Genomic DNA, 20541 nt, shown 5'->3' with positions numbered 1-20541 from the left:
CCCGAGTCCTGTCATATCTATTTAGGGCACCAGGTGAGCCTCTACTGTCACTACTGCCCCCTCGAAAAATTTGCATCGTTACGACTCTGATTTTTCCTCACTGGAACTGTCCTTTCCCCCTCTCTTTCCTCCACACACTCACACAAAATACAGGCATGGGACCCCTTGCGCGCGAAGCGAACCGTGACGCTCAAGAAACAGTCAATACGCGCTCGAGCGGGTCCATCCAGAGCTGGCGCCCTAAACTCCCGCCCTCGAGCGCACGGCGGGAAAACGTTAACGGTCACCCCTTGACGCGCAGGTGACGGCTACTTGAAGCGCACCACTCAACCGTTGACAGAGACCCTCGTTCGGTTCACTAAACGCAATACTGAAACTTAACATCACCCCTCAGACCCCCTATCCGCTCACCAAGCACGCTGTCCCGTTGAGGAGCAGCAGGATGAAGCCGTGGTCGGAGCGCATCTCGTCGGTGTCCTACTGTCGACAGCTCTCCGTTCAAGAAGACGCGGTTCCTCCGGTACCGTATCCAAAACAGCCGAGACCCGGTCCCATGTCCAACAGAAAGTCTCCTCTTAGTGGAATCCCACCTGCTGTCTGTCACGGTAAACTCCCGCTACTTGGAGCGCGTCACATCCAAAGGTGTGTGGAAACTGACAGGACACTTCTTCGCTGCCATCTGCGTACACTTTGCTCCGTTTCGTGTTGCTGTGTGAGGGGAGTCATCTCCGTTATCCGCGCTTTTATGTGCTGGTGACGGTTAGGATCCCAGTGAGCGTGCCTGACCGGAGCACAAACTCCTTGAGCGTCGCACATATCAGTACATGCAGACTGGCAGCAGGGCTCCTACAAGCGCTGACGTTTTAAACCCCCCTCTCTCTTTCTCTCTTCCTCGTCAGAGCCCCCAATCTTCCTTTTGCACTCTTTCCCTCATTCTTCCCCTACTCTCTCTCTCCCTCTCTCTCCAAAGCATCCCTCATCTGTCTCTTGTTTTCACCTACAGTACTCTTATTCTTTCTTTCCTCCTTCCATCTATTCTTCACCTTGTCACCCCCTTCTTTCCTTCTTGTTTCTAAACCAAAAGCTGCTCCATTCTTAAAAATAAAACCTCCAAAGGGGTGTTTTTGCAGTGATGCCATAGAAAAAATACTTTTGGTTCCCCAAAGAACCTTTCAATGAGCAGTTCTTAAAATAACCATTTTGAAGAACATTTAAAAAATCTAAAGAACCTTTTCTGCATTTGAAAGGTTCCATGGATGTTCAAGGTTCTTCATGGAACCATCGATGCCAATAAAGAACCTTTATTTTTAAGAGTGCAGGTCACCACAGTAATCATCTTGAGTCTTTTATACATCCAAAAATAAACCACAGTGATGCATTGCTTAGTGAATATTATTCCTGTTAAGCAATCTTAACTTTAAGGCTAAGTTTAAAAGGATGTTTTTTCTATTCACTTTTATTTATCTTTTTTTTCCCCCTGCAGAGTCAGTGTTTACTGAGGCTTTTTACAGAAAACCTCTATGGGTTTTGAACAAAGTTAAGGTGAGTAAATTGGTATTTGGATAACCTATCTCTGTAAATTTACGATCGGTTGATAAGTGACTGATATGCACATTGTTCCAGGAACATGTCCTTCTCGCAGTGTGCTGACAGCAGGAGCATCACAGGTTATTAAACCTGATGCCAGCGGTGTCTTGCCACAAGGTACAGCCTATTCTTATTGGTTTGTTTGTATCGATGCACCTCTGTTATCTGTTTTGGGTTATTCATCTCTTTTTTGTCACCAAAGATACTCTCCCCTCCACCTAACTGGTAATTGGCCCTGGGAGAGGTCTACTGTGCGTATTGCGAAGCGATTTGTTTAGCTTTATTGATTTGAAACAGCCCGGTATCCTCTGCCATACTATGTGAGTCTAATATGAAATCAGATCGCTTGCACTAGAGCCAATTGAAAGCACTTTCTTGATTGGCTCACTTTTCTTATGAGCCATAATTTATTTTCTCGGGTGATAATTTCCCTCTTTTTAAACATCATTAATTCTCACTCCCTTTTGTCTTCTTTCCTTTTTTTATCTTTGGTGCTTTCTTGCTTCGATCTTCACATTTTGTGACACCATCTCCAGGGTTTCAATCAGAGAATTTGACCCTTTGCCCTCTCGCCGCTCCATCACTAAGAAAACACACTTCCACTTAATCATTCACGCACACACTGCTTTAATGCCCAATATTAATATCTGACAGGGGATGTACAGTGACCTCAAAGGGTCAAAGGTCACTGTCCTGCTGTTTCTAAGCATACACACACACAGGAGATTAAAGCAACAGCCATTTCTTCCCCAAATCAGCTGCTTTCCACAAACATAATGTTTAATTAAGAGTGATAAAACATACACATGCTTTCATGCATCAAAATGTGTGCATTAATATTTGCAGTGAGATATTTTGGGGTGACTGTCATGACACATGTCAAGAACACGTCCAGGTTATATTTCACCCCCAAATCAAAAACTCAATCAACATCATGGTAAGTATTGGCTGTATTTGCATTTAACATGTGCTGATTTAAATGAAAATACATTTGCATTTAGGCTATTGAAAATAATGGGAATTACAAAAAAAGTCAAAAATAAAATGCATTACTGTAATGAGAATTTAAAGGGGGAAAGTGCTTAATTTTCCCAAAAATGACACATTTTTATGTTGTCTGTACATTTTATTTAATTTAGTTATATAATTAGATTTTTAGGGGAAATGTGAAGTAGACTTGCTTTTTTAAAAATGTGACTCATTCTTCTGTGTTACAAAATAAACCTCTCCTGCGATATTCAGAAGTAATTATGCATAAGGATGATGTTACAAGCCATGCAGAGTGTGTGTAAATGTGTATCGGTGATTGAAAGAGATAGTGTCTCTATTTGTGTATGTGTGTGAGCCTGCATTAGTGTAGGGATCAGGACTGAGGGCGTTAGTCGCTTTATCTTGTTTCACATTGCTAATATCATTTGAGTGAGCTGTGTAGGAGACAGCAGCTAATCCAATGATGAGACACTGTGTATGCAAGCAGTGAACAAGTTAGAAAGGTCTTTAGCTCCATCTTGTGTTGATTTTGGTTACTACAGACATTGTGGATAAAATTGTCCAGCTGATTGTCAATGGCTGTTTGAAATGACTAATAGCCAGGGTTGGGAAGGTTACTTTGGAAATGTAATAGGTTGCAGATTACAAGTTACCCTATTTAAAATGTAATAAGTAGTTTAACTATTTCAATTACTTTATTAAAGTAATGTAACAGATATGATTACTTTAAAATTCTAACGTTTTCAAATGTTACTGATTTTTGAAACATTTAAAGCACAGTCCTTCATCACTTGAATTAAGATACTAATTTAAATTGAAAGCACAGCCACAACTAAATCAAACTTTTTACACCTCTTTTTACTTTGAGATTGTTCTGAAGTTAAATACAGATTTAAAATCATAACAGGAAATAGCTTAATAGCACTGTTACTGAAATCAAATCTTTGTATGGCTATGACAGGAAATACTGGGATCTAGCAATGCTTTGGAGAATACAGTTAATCCTAAAAAATAAAGCATATACATGGCATATACATAAACCCAAACAGGAAATAAAACAGTTATCAAATAAACATGCCCTAAACTCCTAAAACACTGGTGTGGCATATTTTAGAGCAGTCAGTGCAATTTGAGAAAGAAATCTTGATCAGATATGTATGTGTGAAAATAATCCGATGTAACCTCCTTTGTAATGGTTAACATTTTCATAAGTAACTGTCATTTTAATTTAATTGTAACAGATTACAACAGATTACATTTACTTTTATTTTGTATTTGAACTAAGTAATTCTGTTACACACTTACTCCCCAACGCTAACAGCTGTCATACTGCTTCACTGCTCAGCATTTAGTCAAGTTTGAGACTGCCTTCTAAAATGCCAGTGAGCTTTAGAGATGAGGCTAAGCAGGGCTCACAAAATTTCAAAATCCCTGGTAGCCCTTCGGGAAGGTACTCTTCAGATTTTGGTAGCCCGAAAATGTATTTAAATTTTTATATATTATATATATATATATATATATATATATATATATATATATATATATATATTAAGAAGAAGTCCACTTCCAAAACAAAGATTCACATATAATGTACTCACCCCCTTGTCATCCAAGATGTTCATGTCTTTCTTTCTTCAGTCGTAAATTATGTTTTTGAAGAAAACATTTTAGCATTTTTCTCCATATAATGGACTGGTATGGTACCACGATTTTGAACTTCAAAAATGCAGTTTAAATGTGGCTTCAAACGACCCCAAATATGGTTGTAAATCCCAGCCGAGGAAGAAGGGTCTTATCTAGAGAAACGATCGGTTATTTTCATTTAAAAATGCAATTTAGATACAGGTTTTCACAAAAACATAAATCTCATACAACAGCATTTCAGCCTTTAGACCAGTTTTATGAAAAGGGATATACTGGGATCTTTATTGTTTAGATTTTTCGAAGGCGCAGTAACTAACGTTACTTTCTTATTTACAATTCTATGTTCTAATTCATTCTCTACCACGAGGTGGCGCTTTAGCAGCGGCATAGCGGTTTCACCGGTTGCGGCTGTACACAAAGCATCACCGCGCTCACAAACACGGCTTTTTTATCTGGCAAGATGAAATAAAAAATGCCAAAGACACGCTTCTGAGGACAGTTGGTTCCCTTCAGATACATTCACATAAAGACATCGGCACCGGGTTTTGGCTCATATTTATTAAATTACATCATTGCCTTTTGCAGTTGAATCCAGCCTACCCTGGTAAAAAAAAACAGCATATGCTGGTAGGTATGTTTTGATGCTGGTTTAAGCTGGTCCTTTGCTGGTTTTTGCTGGTCATGTTGCTGGTCAAGGACCAGCATAAACCAGCATCAAAACATACCTACCAGCATATGCTGTTTTTTTTCACCAGGGTAGACCACTTGGAATTATAATTAAGACATTTCTTATACCATTTAAATTTTTTTATTTAAAACTTTTTATGGCCTTAAGTTTGATACAACCAAATTACATTTTTAAGGACCCGCGGCAGATCTGTATTAGATAGCCCGTCGGGCAGGGCAGTGATACATTTTGGTAGCTGACTGGGGAAAACGGCGATTTTGCGAGCCCTGGGCTAGTAAATATTTTATCAATACTATGCTTATATCTCTGAATAATCATACTTAAAACAATCTAGTTATAAAATAATTTACTACTTAAACCATTTTATCAGATGCCATCTTTATAGTTTTAACTAGAGTTTACCATTCGCACAGACCTTGATTGACAGGCGATCTGACCAATCATAAAGCTGAATCTGCCATTTTGTCCAACAAACAACAGACGGGACGGTAGATTAACTTCGGTGGACTTAAACTTGAAAAAAATCGCGTATTTTTGTCTTTCCACGGTTAAAAAATAAAATAACTTTTGATCTTCATTCATGTTTATTTGGTGCTTTAAGTAAATATGAAAAGATGATCGGTTTATACGTGCTGCTTGAACTGAGGCGGTACAGCGATCTGACATGACACACTGAAGAACCACAAAACGGTATTTATTGTTTAAATTTCTTAAAATGACAAAATTTGAAAGCTACGACTAGAAGTAACCTGCTCTGTCTTGTATGTCGACACATTGTCAGTGTCTCTTGCTCTGCAATGTATTTTTCACTGAAAACATGATGTGTGGGTGAGAGTGGCACGACTTGTCGGACATAGCAACAGTAACTAAGGAGGGCGGGTCTTTGCAAAGGGTCAAATTTGAGATGTAAGGCAGTGTACATGTGTGGCTGTGCTGCCTGCAAACAGCATCCTGATGAAGGCATTTTAGTAGAATGTGCTGTGGTTTCTATCTTGCTCCCTATTCTTTCTGAGAAGGCATTTTTCAACTTTTTTCAGATTTTTAAGTTTTTAATTTTAGCAATGTATTGAGTATTTTTTTAACGTGCGTTTATGTTGTCCTGGTTTAATTTCAACAGAAAAAAATAAAATCATTTTTTGATGAAATAAAGTGTGTTTTACCTATAGCAACTGAAGAGGGCACCATTGCTTTAATGAAAATATACCAGCATGTTCTCCATATGTTCTCCATATTCTTCATGCCGCTGTTTGTACTGTGTAAGTGGCTTGAAAGTTTAGTTTAATTCCATTCTCAGCAGTTGACACAGCATGGGCTTTTTAAAGGTGCTTTGACATCAAACTGTAAGTGACGTTCGCTCAGTTATTTCAGCTCGAATGATCCTCACCAGAGAATTATGAATGATATGATTTCACTCCCACTGATTTATCCCCCATGGCTGTTTTCTTTTTTCTCCAGGGGGAGATTGAGAGAGCAAAAGAACGAGGGACCAAAGCACAGAGAAACAGGATATAAATGAGAAAGGCAACCTGTCTGGGAGAATCAGGGTGGCCAAATCGCCATCAGTTCCAGAAACATAATCACAGCTGCCTCTTACTGTTCAGGCAAGTTCAATTTAACATCATCACTAAATCTACAATGATACATACTCATTACGAATGTAAACAATGTAAGATGAGGAGTGGAAAAATGGAGATCACAAATGTAAACATAATCAGGGAGAAAAAATGCATATGATTGGTGTTTGTTTTGAGCTGTGACAAATTGTGCCGAAGTATACGATGCAATCCCCCAGCCTCCAATTCTCCCTATGACCAGCATTTACTCAACTTGAGTGCTGTTTGTGAAATATCAAAATTATGCTTAAGACTAAAGAGAAATGTAGGATGAAATAGATAACATCAAGAAGGGGACAGATGGGGCAAAAAAAGAATACCAATCAAACCCTCAGCAAAGAAATCCCGCATGAAAGACGTGAGAGATGTGAAGATGAAGGATGAAAGCGCTGCAGTGTCAGTAAGAGGAGAGCAGGGAGGAAAGTACTAGAGAGCTGGCCTGCAGAGGTCGAGTTCACTTCTCTTTGAGTTCTAGAGGATCAGGCTTCATCAGTGCCTTATTCATGCTTCTTTTCTTTGTTTCGTCTGCTGCCCCTTTTCTGAACAATGGCACGGAATGAAAAGAAATGCAAGCATCCAGTTTTTCTCTTTTTCGCAAATAGCTTCATTGACGTTGATCCATTTGGCTGCTTTAAATAGACAGGCTCATTACAGGTGTATGTGTGAGAGAGCTGATTGTCAGACGCTAATGATTGCAGGAATAATTTGTCCTGGTTGGAGTCTGCCTACATTTACTTTATAATGCAATTTGATCTTTTTGACAAACACTGCTGTTCAAACATTTGGGGTCTTTTATATATTTAAATAAAACAATACTTCAGCATGGATGCATTAAATGAAAAGGGACAGTAAAAGACTTCTACATTATTACAAAAGTTTTTTTTGTTTTTCTCATAAAAATTGTCTGTTTTGACATTCTATTCATCAAATGATGGAAAAAAAATATCAGGGATTCCACAAGAATATTAAGCTGTTTTTAACATTGATAATTAGCGGTGTAATGGTCTTTCAGGTTTGGTACGCATGTATTCCTGGACAAATACAGCATTTTTTTCCCCAGGAAATCCCAAACAATAAAAGGCATTTTGACAGGCTTTGGCATGGCAGATCACTGTATAAATGCCTCAGAGAGCCGCTTCTGGGACACTTCAGAAATGTGCCTGGTATAAACACAAGCATTGACTAGAGTGGTCGTAATCAGCTTCGGTGGCCGTGTTGAAGGTGTAGCGCCCTGCAGACTTGTACAGCGTAAATGGGGTCAGTTCAAAAGACAGAGCAGAGCACGAGTAAACGCGATCATTTGTTCCTCTTTACTACTAGTTTTAACGCAAACCTGACTAAACATCTCATGCGTCATGTAATCGCTTAATCAGTGATTCAACCATGGAAAGACGTCAATAAAACCGCTACTAAACAAAATGTAGCATTTGATTTACCTTATGTAAGTCATCAGTGTTCTCAGTTCTGTAGTTTGCTAGAGAAATGAAGGCAAGAGAAGAGCATTTTGCGCAATATTAGACAACAGTGCCGTCCACAAATGTTGGCCCCCTTGGTAAATATGAGAAAAGGCAGCTGTGGAAATAAATCTGCATGATTTATCATTTTGATCTTTCATTCAAAAAATTCACAAAATTATAATCTTTCATTGAAGTAAAAAGATAAAAAGTCGGGGGGGGAAATTCTCATTATGAAATAAATGTTTTTCTCTAGTTCAAGTTGGCCGCAATTATTGGCACCTAATTATTGCAAAGTCCTTTTCCCAAGATAACAGCTCTGAATTTTCTCCTATAATCGCTGGTGAGTTTGGAGAACACCTAACAAGAGATTGGAGACTATTCCCTCATACAGAATCTCCAGATCCTTCAGATTCCCAGTTCTATGTTGGCGCTTCTCCTCTTCAGTCAGGGAACTGGGACGGCCATGGCAGAAGCTTCATTTAGTCCTCAGTGACACATTTTTGTGTTTGTTTTGGATCATTGTCCTGATGGAATATCTAAACATGGCCCATTATAAGATTTCTAACAGTGGCAGTCAGGTTTAGATTTTTTTTATCTCTTAGTATTTGATAGAATCCATGATGCCATGTATCTAAACAAGATGTCCAGGATCTCTGGCAGAAAAATAGGCCCAGAACATTAAAGATCCAGCAGTTTATTTAAATGTGGGACATCATGAGTGTTTGCTGACCATAGAAGCCAGTCCCATTTGAAGTTCTAGTTGTATCTGACCACTAAATATGCTAGAGTTTGTTTTTGGATGAGCGAGCAGGATTTCTCTTGAAACCCTCCTAAACAACATGTGGTGATGTAGGGGCTATTTGATTTTTTTAGGCTTTCTGGTCCCAAGACTCAACTAGTCTCTGCAATTCTTTAGCTGTAATCCTTGGAGAGTCTTTGGCCACTCAAAGTCTCCTCCTCACCATCCATTATGGTGATGTAGACACACATCGTCTTCTAGGCAGATTTGTAACATCTTTCTTTGATTGGAACTTCTTAATTATTGCCATAATGGTGGAAATGGGGAGTTTCAATGCTTTAGCTCTTTTCTTATAGCCGCTTTCTATTTTGTGAAGCTCAGCAATCTTGTTCTGCACATCAGAACTATGTTCTTTGGTTTTACTCCTTGTGATGGACAATTAAGGGAATTTGGCCTTTGTGTTCCTCATATTTAAAATCTTGGAACAGGAAGTTATGGGTGGACAGTTTCATGCTATTAGCTCCACCCTGGTGTGCTACAAAAATGTGAATATGAATGGGAATATATTTCAGAGATATTTTAGTGGTGCTAATAATTGTGACCAACGTGAACTAGATGAAAACATTTATTTCATAATGAGATTCCCCCCCAATTTCCATTGTTTTACTTCAGTGAAAGGTTAGAATTTTGTGAATGTTTTGAATGAAAGATCAAAAGGATAAACAATGCAGATTTATTTCCGTAGCTGCCTTTGTTCATATTTACCAAGGGTGCCAATATTTGTGGAGGGCACTGTATATAATCATTATATTTTACTTTACTTACTCTTTATTATTTAATGTATGTTTAAATGAATCTGTTATGAAACAAGTTAAGACAGTCACTGTGTAATTGAATATAATTTTAACAACAAATAGAAATGTTATAATTTATAAGGTAATTTAAAAACTGCATTATTAATTTACATGTTTGCATACATTTTTTTTTTAAGTTAAGTGTGGATTATTATATAAAAAACCAAAAAAAACAAATAGAAATAAACAGAAATGAAATTTAAATTTGGGCTATGTTGTTAATTGTAATTTTATAATAATGTAAAAGGGCTCCCTAATCAAAATCATACTGAACTGTGACGTCAAAACCGTCATGTTTTTGTACCGTTACAGCCCTACTGATAATAAGAAATGTTAACTAACATTAACAATAAGCAATACATTTGGTACAGTATTTATTATTCTTTGTTAAAGTTCATTAATAAAAATACACCTACTCCTTGTTAGTTCACACTAGCTCAGGTCCATTAAATTGTTAATATTAAAGGGATAGTTCACCCAAAAATGAAAATTCTGTCATTAATTATTCAGATTACAGGAAAAATATTACTTTTTAAAAATGTATTAAAATAGACAACAGTTATTTTGAAATGAAGTAATACTTCACAGCATTGCCGTTTGACTGTATTTTTGATTAAATTAATGCAGCATTGGTCAGCGTAACAACTTCTTTCAAAAACAAAATCTTATGGACAATCTTATGAAGGGTAATGTATCTGTTCACATTTACTTAGACACAGTAGTTTACATTAAACCCTGATCAGGATGCATGTTTAGTAGTACAATGCTAGTTAATCCAAATGGCACAGGTTTTCCAAACACTCCTTCTATCTGAAAACTTTTAGATCTGAGAATTACTTAGTTTAGACATTGACATTTTCTTTGTTGCATCAAATTCATGTTTTTCTTTAATATGCAGAATTTCAGATGCCTGTCCAGCCAAACCAGCGAAGGCGACAGGGGACCAGCATGGAATGGGTGTGTATTTAGTCTTCCTCCCTTCTCTTTCATTTTGAAGGAATTGTTTCCAGACTTTGTCAAAGCCAAGCCTTTCTTCTTGCTTCCACCACATGAAATTTCTCTCGCTCTCTTGCTGTCTCTTCTTCAAAACTACTCTTTTTTAGTTTCTCTGGTGGTTGTCATTTAAAGATCACCAAACAACTTAATCAATATGACAATGAGCCATTAGCCTCCAGCATTTATTCCAATGACTGTCTGTTGGTTGAGTCTGAATCCGACTGTGGCTTTGATGATGGGATCGGGCCAGAGGGGCAAACAGGTCTGTCCTCCACGGCCTCTATTGATCTAAGCCTTAAATGGACTTCATCAGACTGCATCAGCATGCTAAATATAAGCCCACAGAAGACATAAAAACATAGAGATAAAACTGCAATGTCGCCATGCTTATTTCATTTGTGTCTGCCTGTCTGTTTCTGCCCATCTCTGTTCTCTTTCTCTTGCTTTTTTTGCTTATTATACCAATAAAAATTCATGCAGGCTAATTAAAGATCTTCAGAGCCTGACAGCATCACCTGTCTGTTTACATGTATTCTCTCCATTTAATTGTGTGCTTGTTTAAAAAGCCTTTGAGTTAATGTCTGTCATCTGTCATCCTCTCACCTCCTTAAGTGAACTTTGTTCTTGATATCCAAGTTGAGAGAGCTGGTGGGCCTTTTATATAATTTTGTCATCCCTACAACAATAAAAAGATGAATAAAATAGTATAGAGTGTTTTTATGGCCTTATGGTCCCTGTTTGATGTTTAGAAAGCTTCAGGTCCAGTTGATTGTAATTTCATGCTAATGTCCTCCTTTTGTGTTTTGCAGAAGAAAGCAAGTCCTAGGGGTTTGGAACAACATTAAGATGAGTAAATGATTTTCATTTTTAGATGCACTATCCTTTGCAGTTAAAACTGTTCTTCTAGCGTTTTGTTCTGTTAGCATTTTCAGCAAAAGTAATAGGATCTCATGGGAGAGAAAGGCAGACCACAGGTGTTTTGCTATGCTGACAGAGATGCACACATGAAGAGTAGCCCTCAGACATGCTTCGCTCTGTTGAAAGAGGATGAGAATCCTTTCATAAAGGTGAATGTGGAGCCTATTGAAATAGTTCTGACCCCCGCCACAGACATATATACACACACACACTGCGGGCCTCTGTGGAGGTGTAATTTGAGAGGTTTCTGTGTATGCGCGTTTGTGTGCGTTGGTCCTGATTCGCCCTTTTGCCACGATCAGGTCGAAACAGGAAGCAGCCATGACCTTCTAAAAAAGGGTTAGACACAACCTAAAATGCTGACAATTGAATTAGTGTTTTCATATGTCTAGGAGAAAGCAGAAACCACAGTGCTTGTGATGGTTTGGCTACATATATGTTCAAACACAACCAAAAGTCCAGACCCCGGTAATTTTCTCCAAGAGCCTTTAAACATGAAGGTCATCTCTGTTTTTCATTTTCGGACTTGGATATACTGTCAAAGATGTGGAACCAGACACAGCAGTCCTCATTAATACAGCAGTGATGCATGTTTAATGTCTGTCGATGAGGATAAATGGCTTTAAGAGACTTTGGTTAAAAGCGAGTGAATACACTTCATATAAAAATCAATAATCTCAGCTACTTATCCCCATCTGATGTGACTCATGTCGTTAAGGGCTATGGAGCCTGTTCTGGTGTTATCTCTAAATAATGCAGTTTGTTTATTTATTTAATAATGGATACTTTGACGGGAGCATTTTCACTGACATCTGGTTGCTTTATCAAGAAGTTTTTAGTTTTTTTTTTTTTTTTAGTATTTAATTATATTATTAGTTTATGTGTATTTATGTACTTGTGTGTTTCAGATTTGTTTTTGTGCACGGTTGGGTTTAGGTGCTTGCGTTTTTCGTGATGGGGTGTAGAGGGTGGGGAAAGAGAGAGAGGAGACTAATGGAATTCATAATTAAAAAAGCTTTTAGTGCAAGGAGGACCTCTGAGGTTGAGTGATCAGGCAGAGCTGTTTCACACACACTCACTTACTCACTCATCCAGACAGTGGATGTGAGCATCCAATCATTGTATGTATGCAGGTCTAAACAGAATCTGCATGCAGAGCTTCTTGTCTGTTTGCTTATTCAGTATTTTAAATAATTGATTTCAATTTTAGCTATAATAAACTATTCTGTGCTCCATTTAATGCACATTTAAATCTGTTTTAGAGATTTTCAGTACAGATAATGCAAAAGTGTAAAAATATAAGTTTCTACAATATATTTAGTAGTAGCTTATAAGTGTCATTAAATCAATTAATTAATGACATGTAATCGAACAGATGGTAAACGCACTGTAAAAAATGACAGTGAATTACTGTAAAAATGCTACAGTAAAAAAACTGTTAAATGGTTAATGGTAAGTTCCCCTACTATATACGGTGAAAAAACGTATTGGACGTTGCATGTAATTTTACGGTAGTATAATTTACTGTGAATAACCGTGAATAACCGTAAATTGACATTCCCAGAATTCCCTGCGTTACATTTCAAATTTGATGTTTTTTTTGTTGAAATAACGGTTTCTTATTAGCTTTTTCTTATCAATTTTGTACATTAGCGTTATATGTTACATCTAATGTTGTTAAATGAATGTTTATTGCATTATTTCAGTTTCGTGTGTGTTACCATGATGGTGTTTAGTATTTGTGTGAATGAAACTGTGCACCTGCTTTTGGTGGTTATCAGTGTACTACAAAGGTACAAAACAGATTTCAGTACTTCAGTAGGTTGGTGTATTAACATTATATCAGGTAATGAAATTACAGTATTTAAATGTAAAATCTAAGTTAAAACCGTAAAACCAGAAACATTTGCTGCTGGAATTTTATTTACAGTGCACTATTACAGCAATGATTATATGTTGCAGTCAAACTTATAGCAAAATTTGGTAGTTCTGTATGTTGTTTTAGGGTTGGCATTACCTCTTCTCAGGTGTTCGGGTCAAAGTCTACAGATTTGTCTTGGCCTGGGTTTGTGGACTTGAAAAGAGAAACCAAAATAGTGTCAGTTTTTGCTCGCTACACAATTCTGTTGTTTTAAAGGTGCACTTCATTTTACATTGTACTGGCTTTTCTTCATCCTAGCAGTCTTGGACTTTACACTTATCAATGTCAATACAAGTTTGTTTATTTTCTGTTTATAAGGTCCTTACTGTATAACTGTATAACTTACTGTATAACACAGAATGTCACGGAATTTGTAAGATTTTGAATGAATAAATCAAAAGAAGGTCAGTACACCTAAATCAAAATGCGATATTAGACTAGTGTCTGTGAATATTAGACACCAAAAATACTTTTTAAGTATGATTCCTGCATATTCTGCATGTCTCTGTGTGAATGAATGGCACAAACTCACAATTTCGTTTACTACACATAATGAAGTGTGTGTGACGCTTGCAGTGTTTTAAGCATTTGCCACATCAATATGTGAATACATGAACATAATCTCTAGAGACTGCTCTTAGAGTCACTTCATGAGCATTTTACAGTTTCTTCTGAGAAAAACTTATCGTCCTATCATATTCAAACAGAAACTTGCTTTAACTTGAAGAAAGTGTGACAGAAATATATTACTTAAAGGTAATGACAGTACCACTGCTACTAATAAAATTATTATTAAAACCTTTTTTTTTTAGGAATATTTACCAGAAAAATTATTTACCAGAATAATGTAAATAGACAGTAAACACAGTATTTCTGGAAAAAAAGAAAGAAAATAATATTTTTATAAATTCAGTTAATTACAGATGATTTTGATTATTAAAATTTAATAAAACCATTAAAATGGAATCCAGAAAATTAATGGAAAACACAGAATTTGGTCAAAATAAATAAATGAAACCGAATTAGAGAGAGAGAGAGAGAAAAAAATTACTTCCTAGGGCCTTAAAAGTGAATTTTTTGTTAAACGTTTAATAAATTGCTGTTAAATTATGTATATTTCATGATTTCAATTCATTGGACATGCTTTTGTATTAATTTGTAAGCATGTTTTTTTAATTTAACCATTAAAACAAAGTCTAGAAAAATCTAAAGGAAAAAAATGGAATCCAGAAAAATTAGAACAGGAAAAAACAGAATTTGGAAAAAAAATATTTTATATTGGCGCAGATTTCTCAAAGCATTTTGGGATGTTGTAGCTATAGTCATTGTTTGATTTTGTGATCGCTTGTCTTTGCTTCTACGTAGGAGCTTGTCGTTGTTGCCATAAAAAAAAAACTGAAATTACCATTTTGTCTGTATACTGTAGTCTGTAATTTCAACAGTCAATTTAGCATATTGGCCATAAACTGTTTAGAAAGAGTCAAGTACATTATTTCCATAAGCAATTCTTAGAGTGGGTTGCTCCGACTTTTATTAATGCCACACTGTGACTGTAAATGTAAATATTTAGCATGCCGTTGCTTTTTCATAACAATACATCTTCAGATGCCTGGTAGACTGCTGTAAAAATGCCAAGCTAATCTTTTTTCTGTGAAAAGTACCACATATATGCAAGGTGTAGCTTTCTGTCCTTTATATGTATAACTGCTGTTCACCTAAGAAATGATGTTAAAACTCTTAGATGTCATTAGTCAGAAATATTTCATACCATTAACAGAGACGCACTGTTTATTTAGGGATAAGTGCATGGTTTAAGCAACTGTGTGTTCAGATACTGAGCTAAGTCCCCCTACCTGATTTCCCAGCCAATTTTCAGCCATAAGCCTCATTTGCAAAATCATTAGAGAATCAGGAGGAAGTCGGTATACAGTAGCAGTAGGGGAGCGTTAACAGCCCCAGTAGCTCATTTCTCTGCTAAAGCAAAAATTTATGATACCATTGTTGTCAGATTTTATCGCTGATTTGAAGTATGTTATGGAAATAGATTTGTGGAAATCCGTTTTGGAGATTTTGGGCTTTTTTCATTCATGTAGGAGGAGATTGTGCTGAAGGGTATGCAAACATTGTTTCCAATCTTTGATGATATACAAAAACTTCAAACATTACATCAGCAATGTTTTGCAAATGGCAAGGCTTGTGTCTTGGAGTTTGCAATGAACAAATGAACGAACAAATAGAAATGTGTAATTATAGTTCATAGTTTAATATTGTGATTTTGATCATTTTTATGTGCTGCATGTGCACTTTTGCACCAAAGGTTGTACATGCATGTATACCTATTTCCTACTGTACATAAAATATAGCTGTCTGGGTGGTTTCCAATAAATTCCAGAGTGAACTGACTTGCCTTAAAGGGACTTTTGCTGTTGCTGACCACTGTGATTGTGTACGCAAATGTTTTACTGGGGGCTCTCCTATCCTTTAATGACTAATAAAACATGAAAACAAAGATAGAATAGCTTGTGTTTATATTCAATGTAAATCTATCCACTGAAGCTGTGCGTGAACATAGTTTCTACGACAATCCCTGAAGGGACAAACACACTGACAGCGTAACGTTATTTCTATGAATTTGCATGCCAAAACGGGGCGCTGCATGACAGGGAGAGAATGTTGGAAAGAAATGTCAGAGACAGTCCTTTAATCTGTCATCCCTTCTCTGTTCTTAATTGGTGAGTGTGACAGACCGCTGACAGAAGAGACAGAGATTTCAGTAAAAACAGTCAACCGATGTTGTTTTTTGATTAGACTAGTGGGATGCTGCCTTATATTAAGTCAAGATTAAGTCAACTGATTATCAGTGTCTATTCCATAAGTAAATGTTGTGGAATTACTGCTGTGTCTCCTTCTGAGTTTTGATATTGGTGCAAACTGTTTAACATCAGACTTGTCGGAGCAGAGTAACCTTGTACGTTGTTCATACACATACCGTAAATGTTCTAACAGTCCAAAGCAACCTGTAGGCTTTCTTTTCTTCTCCTGCGCTGCTGATCACAGCTCTTTTCTTCTCTCCAGCAATGCAAGGAGCATCTTTGCTGGACCTGTCCTTTTTAATGGCTGCTCTCACCTGTACACTGTTGTGGGAGTTTCATGTGGTCCAGTTACATTCTGTGCCTGAATATCTGACCCTGCGTAGATTTTGTTCAACATTTTCTTCTCCTCGCTTTCAGTCTTTGACACGTGTTCATGAGAGCACCCCGAAGATGAACCAAGGTCTTCTTTCAAAAACATTTAGAAAATCGTACCAACCCCAAAAGCTTTGAATGCTAGTATAAATATAAAATGTACATCTGCATGATTCTATTTTAGAATTATTTGTATTCTTACTGTTGCTAAATATATCCATCATGCATAATTTGAGATTCTGCCTGGCCTGTTGTGCATATGTGTATATGTGTGCACATGCTTGTTTATTCAAGAGGTATCAAGTGTATATTACCAGTGTGGTTATGATTAACAGACACTCTAACTCACTCAAGCTGTCAAAACATTTAAAATTACTTTTTATTTCTTCCAGATGAGTGTGACACATGTGCAAACACACATAGTTGCATCTACTGTAAAATGAAAACAAAGATTCATTCTGTGACCCAGGTCAAAGATCGCACATGGGGGACAAACTACCATCTCAGGTCATATTTTGCAATATTTTACTAGCACTAACAACACCCCAAACGTTCTCCCAGGGGGTACACAAGGTTTTCATAACTTGCAAGGAACACCTAGAGCACCTCAGCTAGCCCAGCATGCTCAAGCACCACATGCTGTAAAGGAGAAGGGTTGATGTAGAGTTTAGGGGGACATGGGAAAGGTAAGACTCCCCTAGGCGGTTACGGCTGAAATCATGGACAAAAACCCCTTCAGGGCCGTCTGCTGACTACTCAGGGGTCGAGTGATTCACTGCCAGATCAATTTTTTATGAAAACTGAATTGACTGATGACTGGCTGCACTCTATGTGTCGAAACGGTTAACCTTCATCATGTAGTTGTGAAGAGCAAAGAAAGAAGTAAAACCAAAAAAACGAAACCAGCTTTGCACTTTGGTCTTTCTCTCCAGGCACTGAGTGGAAGACCTAAATCCCATGGCAGGGAGTCCTTAGGGGGTCCTCATGTTCAGGAAGAGGGGTTTAGGCTCTCAGGATCTGTGTAATTACTTTGTTTTGGTTCTAGTCGAGTTGTTTATTTATGAGGCTTTGATATGATTTTGACAGCTCATGAACTCAATGGCAAATACACTAAGGACAACTAAAACGGTAGATAAAGAAACACAGAGGGAAAGGCAAGAAAAAGAGGTTTAAAGGACTAGTTCACTTCCAGAATAATAATTTCCTGATAATTTACTTACCCCTGTGCTATCAAAGATGTTCATGTCTTTCTTTCTTTAGTCGAAAGGACATAAAGGTTTTTGAAAAAAAATTCCAACATTTTTCTGCATATAGTGGACTTTTATGGAGATCAACAGTTTGAAAGTCCAAATTGCATTTTCAGTGCAACTTTCAAAGGGCTTTACACGATCCCAGCTGAGGAATAAGGGTCTTATCTAGCGGAATGGTCATTTTTTAAAAAAAAATAAACTTTTATGTACTTTTTAACCACAGATGCCTGTCTTGCACTAGCTCTGCGATGCCCATGTGTGTCTGCACGCATTACGTAATCACGTTGGTAAGATCACGTGCGGTTAGTTCTTCGTCTGTGTACTTCAGTTCAAAAAGGTAGGGTAGGGTAAACTCCATCTTATTTTCTCCCCAACTTCAAAATCATGCAAAAGAGCGTTTGCCTTTCTCTGCACGTTTGCTTTGTAAACGTTGGGTCGGGACGCCTGCGTCACACATGCTGCTTTATGTGATGTGTGAAGTCGAGCTACACTCTTAAAAATAAAGGTGCTTTAAAAGGTTCTTTACAGCAATGCCACAGAAGAACCATTTTTGGTTTCACAAAGAACCATTCAGTCAAAGGTTCTTTAAAGAACCATCTTTTTCTTACCTTTTTATAATCTGAAGAACCTTCTTTCGCCACAAAGAACCTTTTGTTAAACAGAAAAGTTCTTTAGATGTTAAAGGTTCTTTATAAAACCATTTAGACAAAAAGGTTCTTCTATGGAATCGTGAAGCACCTTTATTTCTAAGAGTGTAGTGCAAGACGAGCATATGTGGTTAAAAATATATTTAATTTCTTTTAGAAAATGGCTGATCGTTTCACTAGATAAGACCCTTATTCCTCAGCTGGGATCATGTAGAGCTCTTTAAAGCTGCACTGAAACTGCAATTTGATCCTAGGTTTAAGGTGTGACTGCAAAAGATGTATTGCAGTAGTGTTGTGACTGTGGTTGCATGTGAAAAGAGATTGTCAAATTCTTTTTTTCACTCTGGAAATGCCTTCTGTATGAGGGATCAGTGGTCTTATAATTTGCTTAAAATGAAAAATCTTAGAAGGTGTTTTACTTTTTAGAGAAGTCTTCACATGCAAGCCTTAAAATGCTGCCTTCATAGACATCTCATTAGGTTTTGGAACAGAGCAATAGACAGAGAGAAAGAATGGAGAAGTGATTAGTGGATAAGTGTGTTGAAATGTCTGCACGATCTGTAACTGATTAGTCTTCTATCAATGTTACAGTACTGAGGGTTTCAGTATTGAACTTGCTGATCTATACAAAGTGAGCATGTGGAAGTTTGGGCATTTAAGTTCAAGTATGTCTTTGTTAAGTGCATGTAATGTGCCCTGAAAGTCTCCCTATCATTGCCATTGAGATTGTCTGTGGTTTCCTCTTGTACAGTCATCTATGAGCGGACATGATCTGTAACAATGTGACGCATTCATCTCATGCTTTTTCTGTTCTCTCTCATGCTTGCTCTAAACGGCCTTTGAGCTGCACTTAAAAACCACTCTAATAATACAGTGCGCTCTGTTCATGTGCCACAGAGACATGTTTAAGTGAGCTTGTTGAGTTTAGATAGCCTCTGTCATCCATGCACAGTCAGATACAGTGTATTTTTACTTACGCTTTTATCAGCAAACACACGAGATTAGTTTTTTTCAAGGTGAAAGATGCATTCATTTGGGGTTTTTCACAACTATTATGCATGCTCAGTGTTGAACTCTCACACACTCCACATGTCAGGCAGTGCTGCGTGATTAATGTGAGCAGAAGTACAAGGTATTAAAGAAGTGTGCTTGACTAAGCCCACCATAACCAAGGTCGTCTAGCAGACGTTTTTTTAGAAATAACGACTTCATTGCTTCCAGAGCTGGATTATTGACGGATGTCTACAGTTGATCCTATACAGGATATGAGACGGACTAATTGTTCTATTGACTTTCTCTTAGATCTCTTGCCATGTGTTACACATGCTTCTTCTGACTACACACATACAGTATATGTCACACTTTCCAACAGATTAGCGTATTCTTTTTGTGCCGTTTTTTTACTAGAATTTTAGTTTTTTGGCATTAGTTTCATATATGCTAAGTGATATTTAAAGTGGACATCGGATGCAAAATTCACTTTTACATGGTGTTTGCATATAAATGTGTCTTAGCTGTGTATGGCCATAACCACCCTACAATGCTAAAAATCCATTAATTACTTTTTTTAAATCCCCCAAAACCTAAACAGTCTCAATTATCAAGCCGTTTAGATTTTCTGAGCAGTATCAGGGCTCGACAATAAGGAGTGCCCGATGGCCCGGGGCCAGCGTGAAAGACGCTCGGGACAGCTGACGAATCTGTCACTGGCCCGAACGGGCCCACTGCTGCGTCGTCACAAAAGTTTATCATTTGTGCGTGTTTTTAAGCCTTGTTCATTTTTAATTTAAAGCGATCACAGAGAGATGCATCTCTGATGGACAAATAGTGTACAAAAGTATGTCAAAACACCCGTCCTGACGAGTAAATTTGTAGCTTTTACAATGATTAATCTATATTTAATTTATACAGTGGAGTACAGAATATTACAAATTCTTTAAACATCCGTTAACAGAGGCCAGAGACGCTGAAGATGAACGCAAAGAGAAAAAATACTGTAGCAGTCAGAGCAAGATCACGTTTCACAATGTGCAACATTTTTTAAATATTATC

The 20541-nt window shown here is 37.3% G+C and overlaps 1 protein-coding gene across 1 annotated transcript in view; it reads right to left on the bottom strand.

Annotated features, from left to right (window-relative positions):
- The window catches only part of LOC127163517 (neurexophilin-1), a 41470-nt gene extending 40639 nt beyond the window's left edge, over positions 1-831 (bottom strand). The window contains exon 1 of the mRNA XM_051106768.1: positions 412-831. Coding sequence (XP_050962725.1) covers positions 412-465 — 54 coding nt within the window. The 5' untranslated portion in view covers positions 466-831. The remainder of the gene's footprint in view (positions 1-411) is intronic.
- Positions 832-20541: the final 19710 nt, after the last annotated feature.

The sequence above is a fragment of the Labeo rohita genome, chromosome 3 (genome assembly GCF_022985175.1).
Source record: "Labeo rohita strain BAU-BD-2019 chromosome 3, IGBB_LRoh.1.0, whole genome shotgun sequence".
Classification (NCBI taxonomy): Eukaryota; Metazoa; Chordata; class Actinopteri; order Cypriniformes; family Cyprinidae; genus Labeo; species Labeo rohita.
Note: the sequence above shows the minus strand (reverse complement) of the source record. Positions and strands in the feature narration are given on the sequence as shown.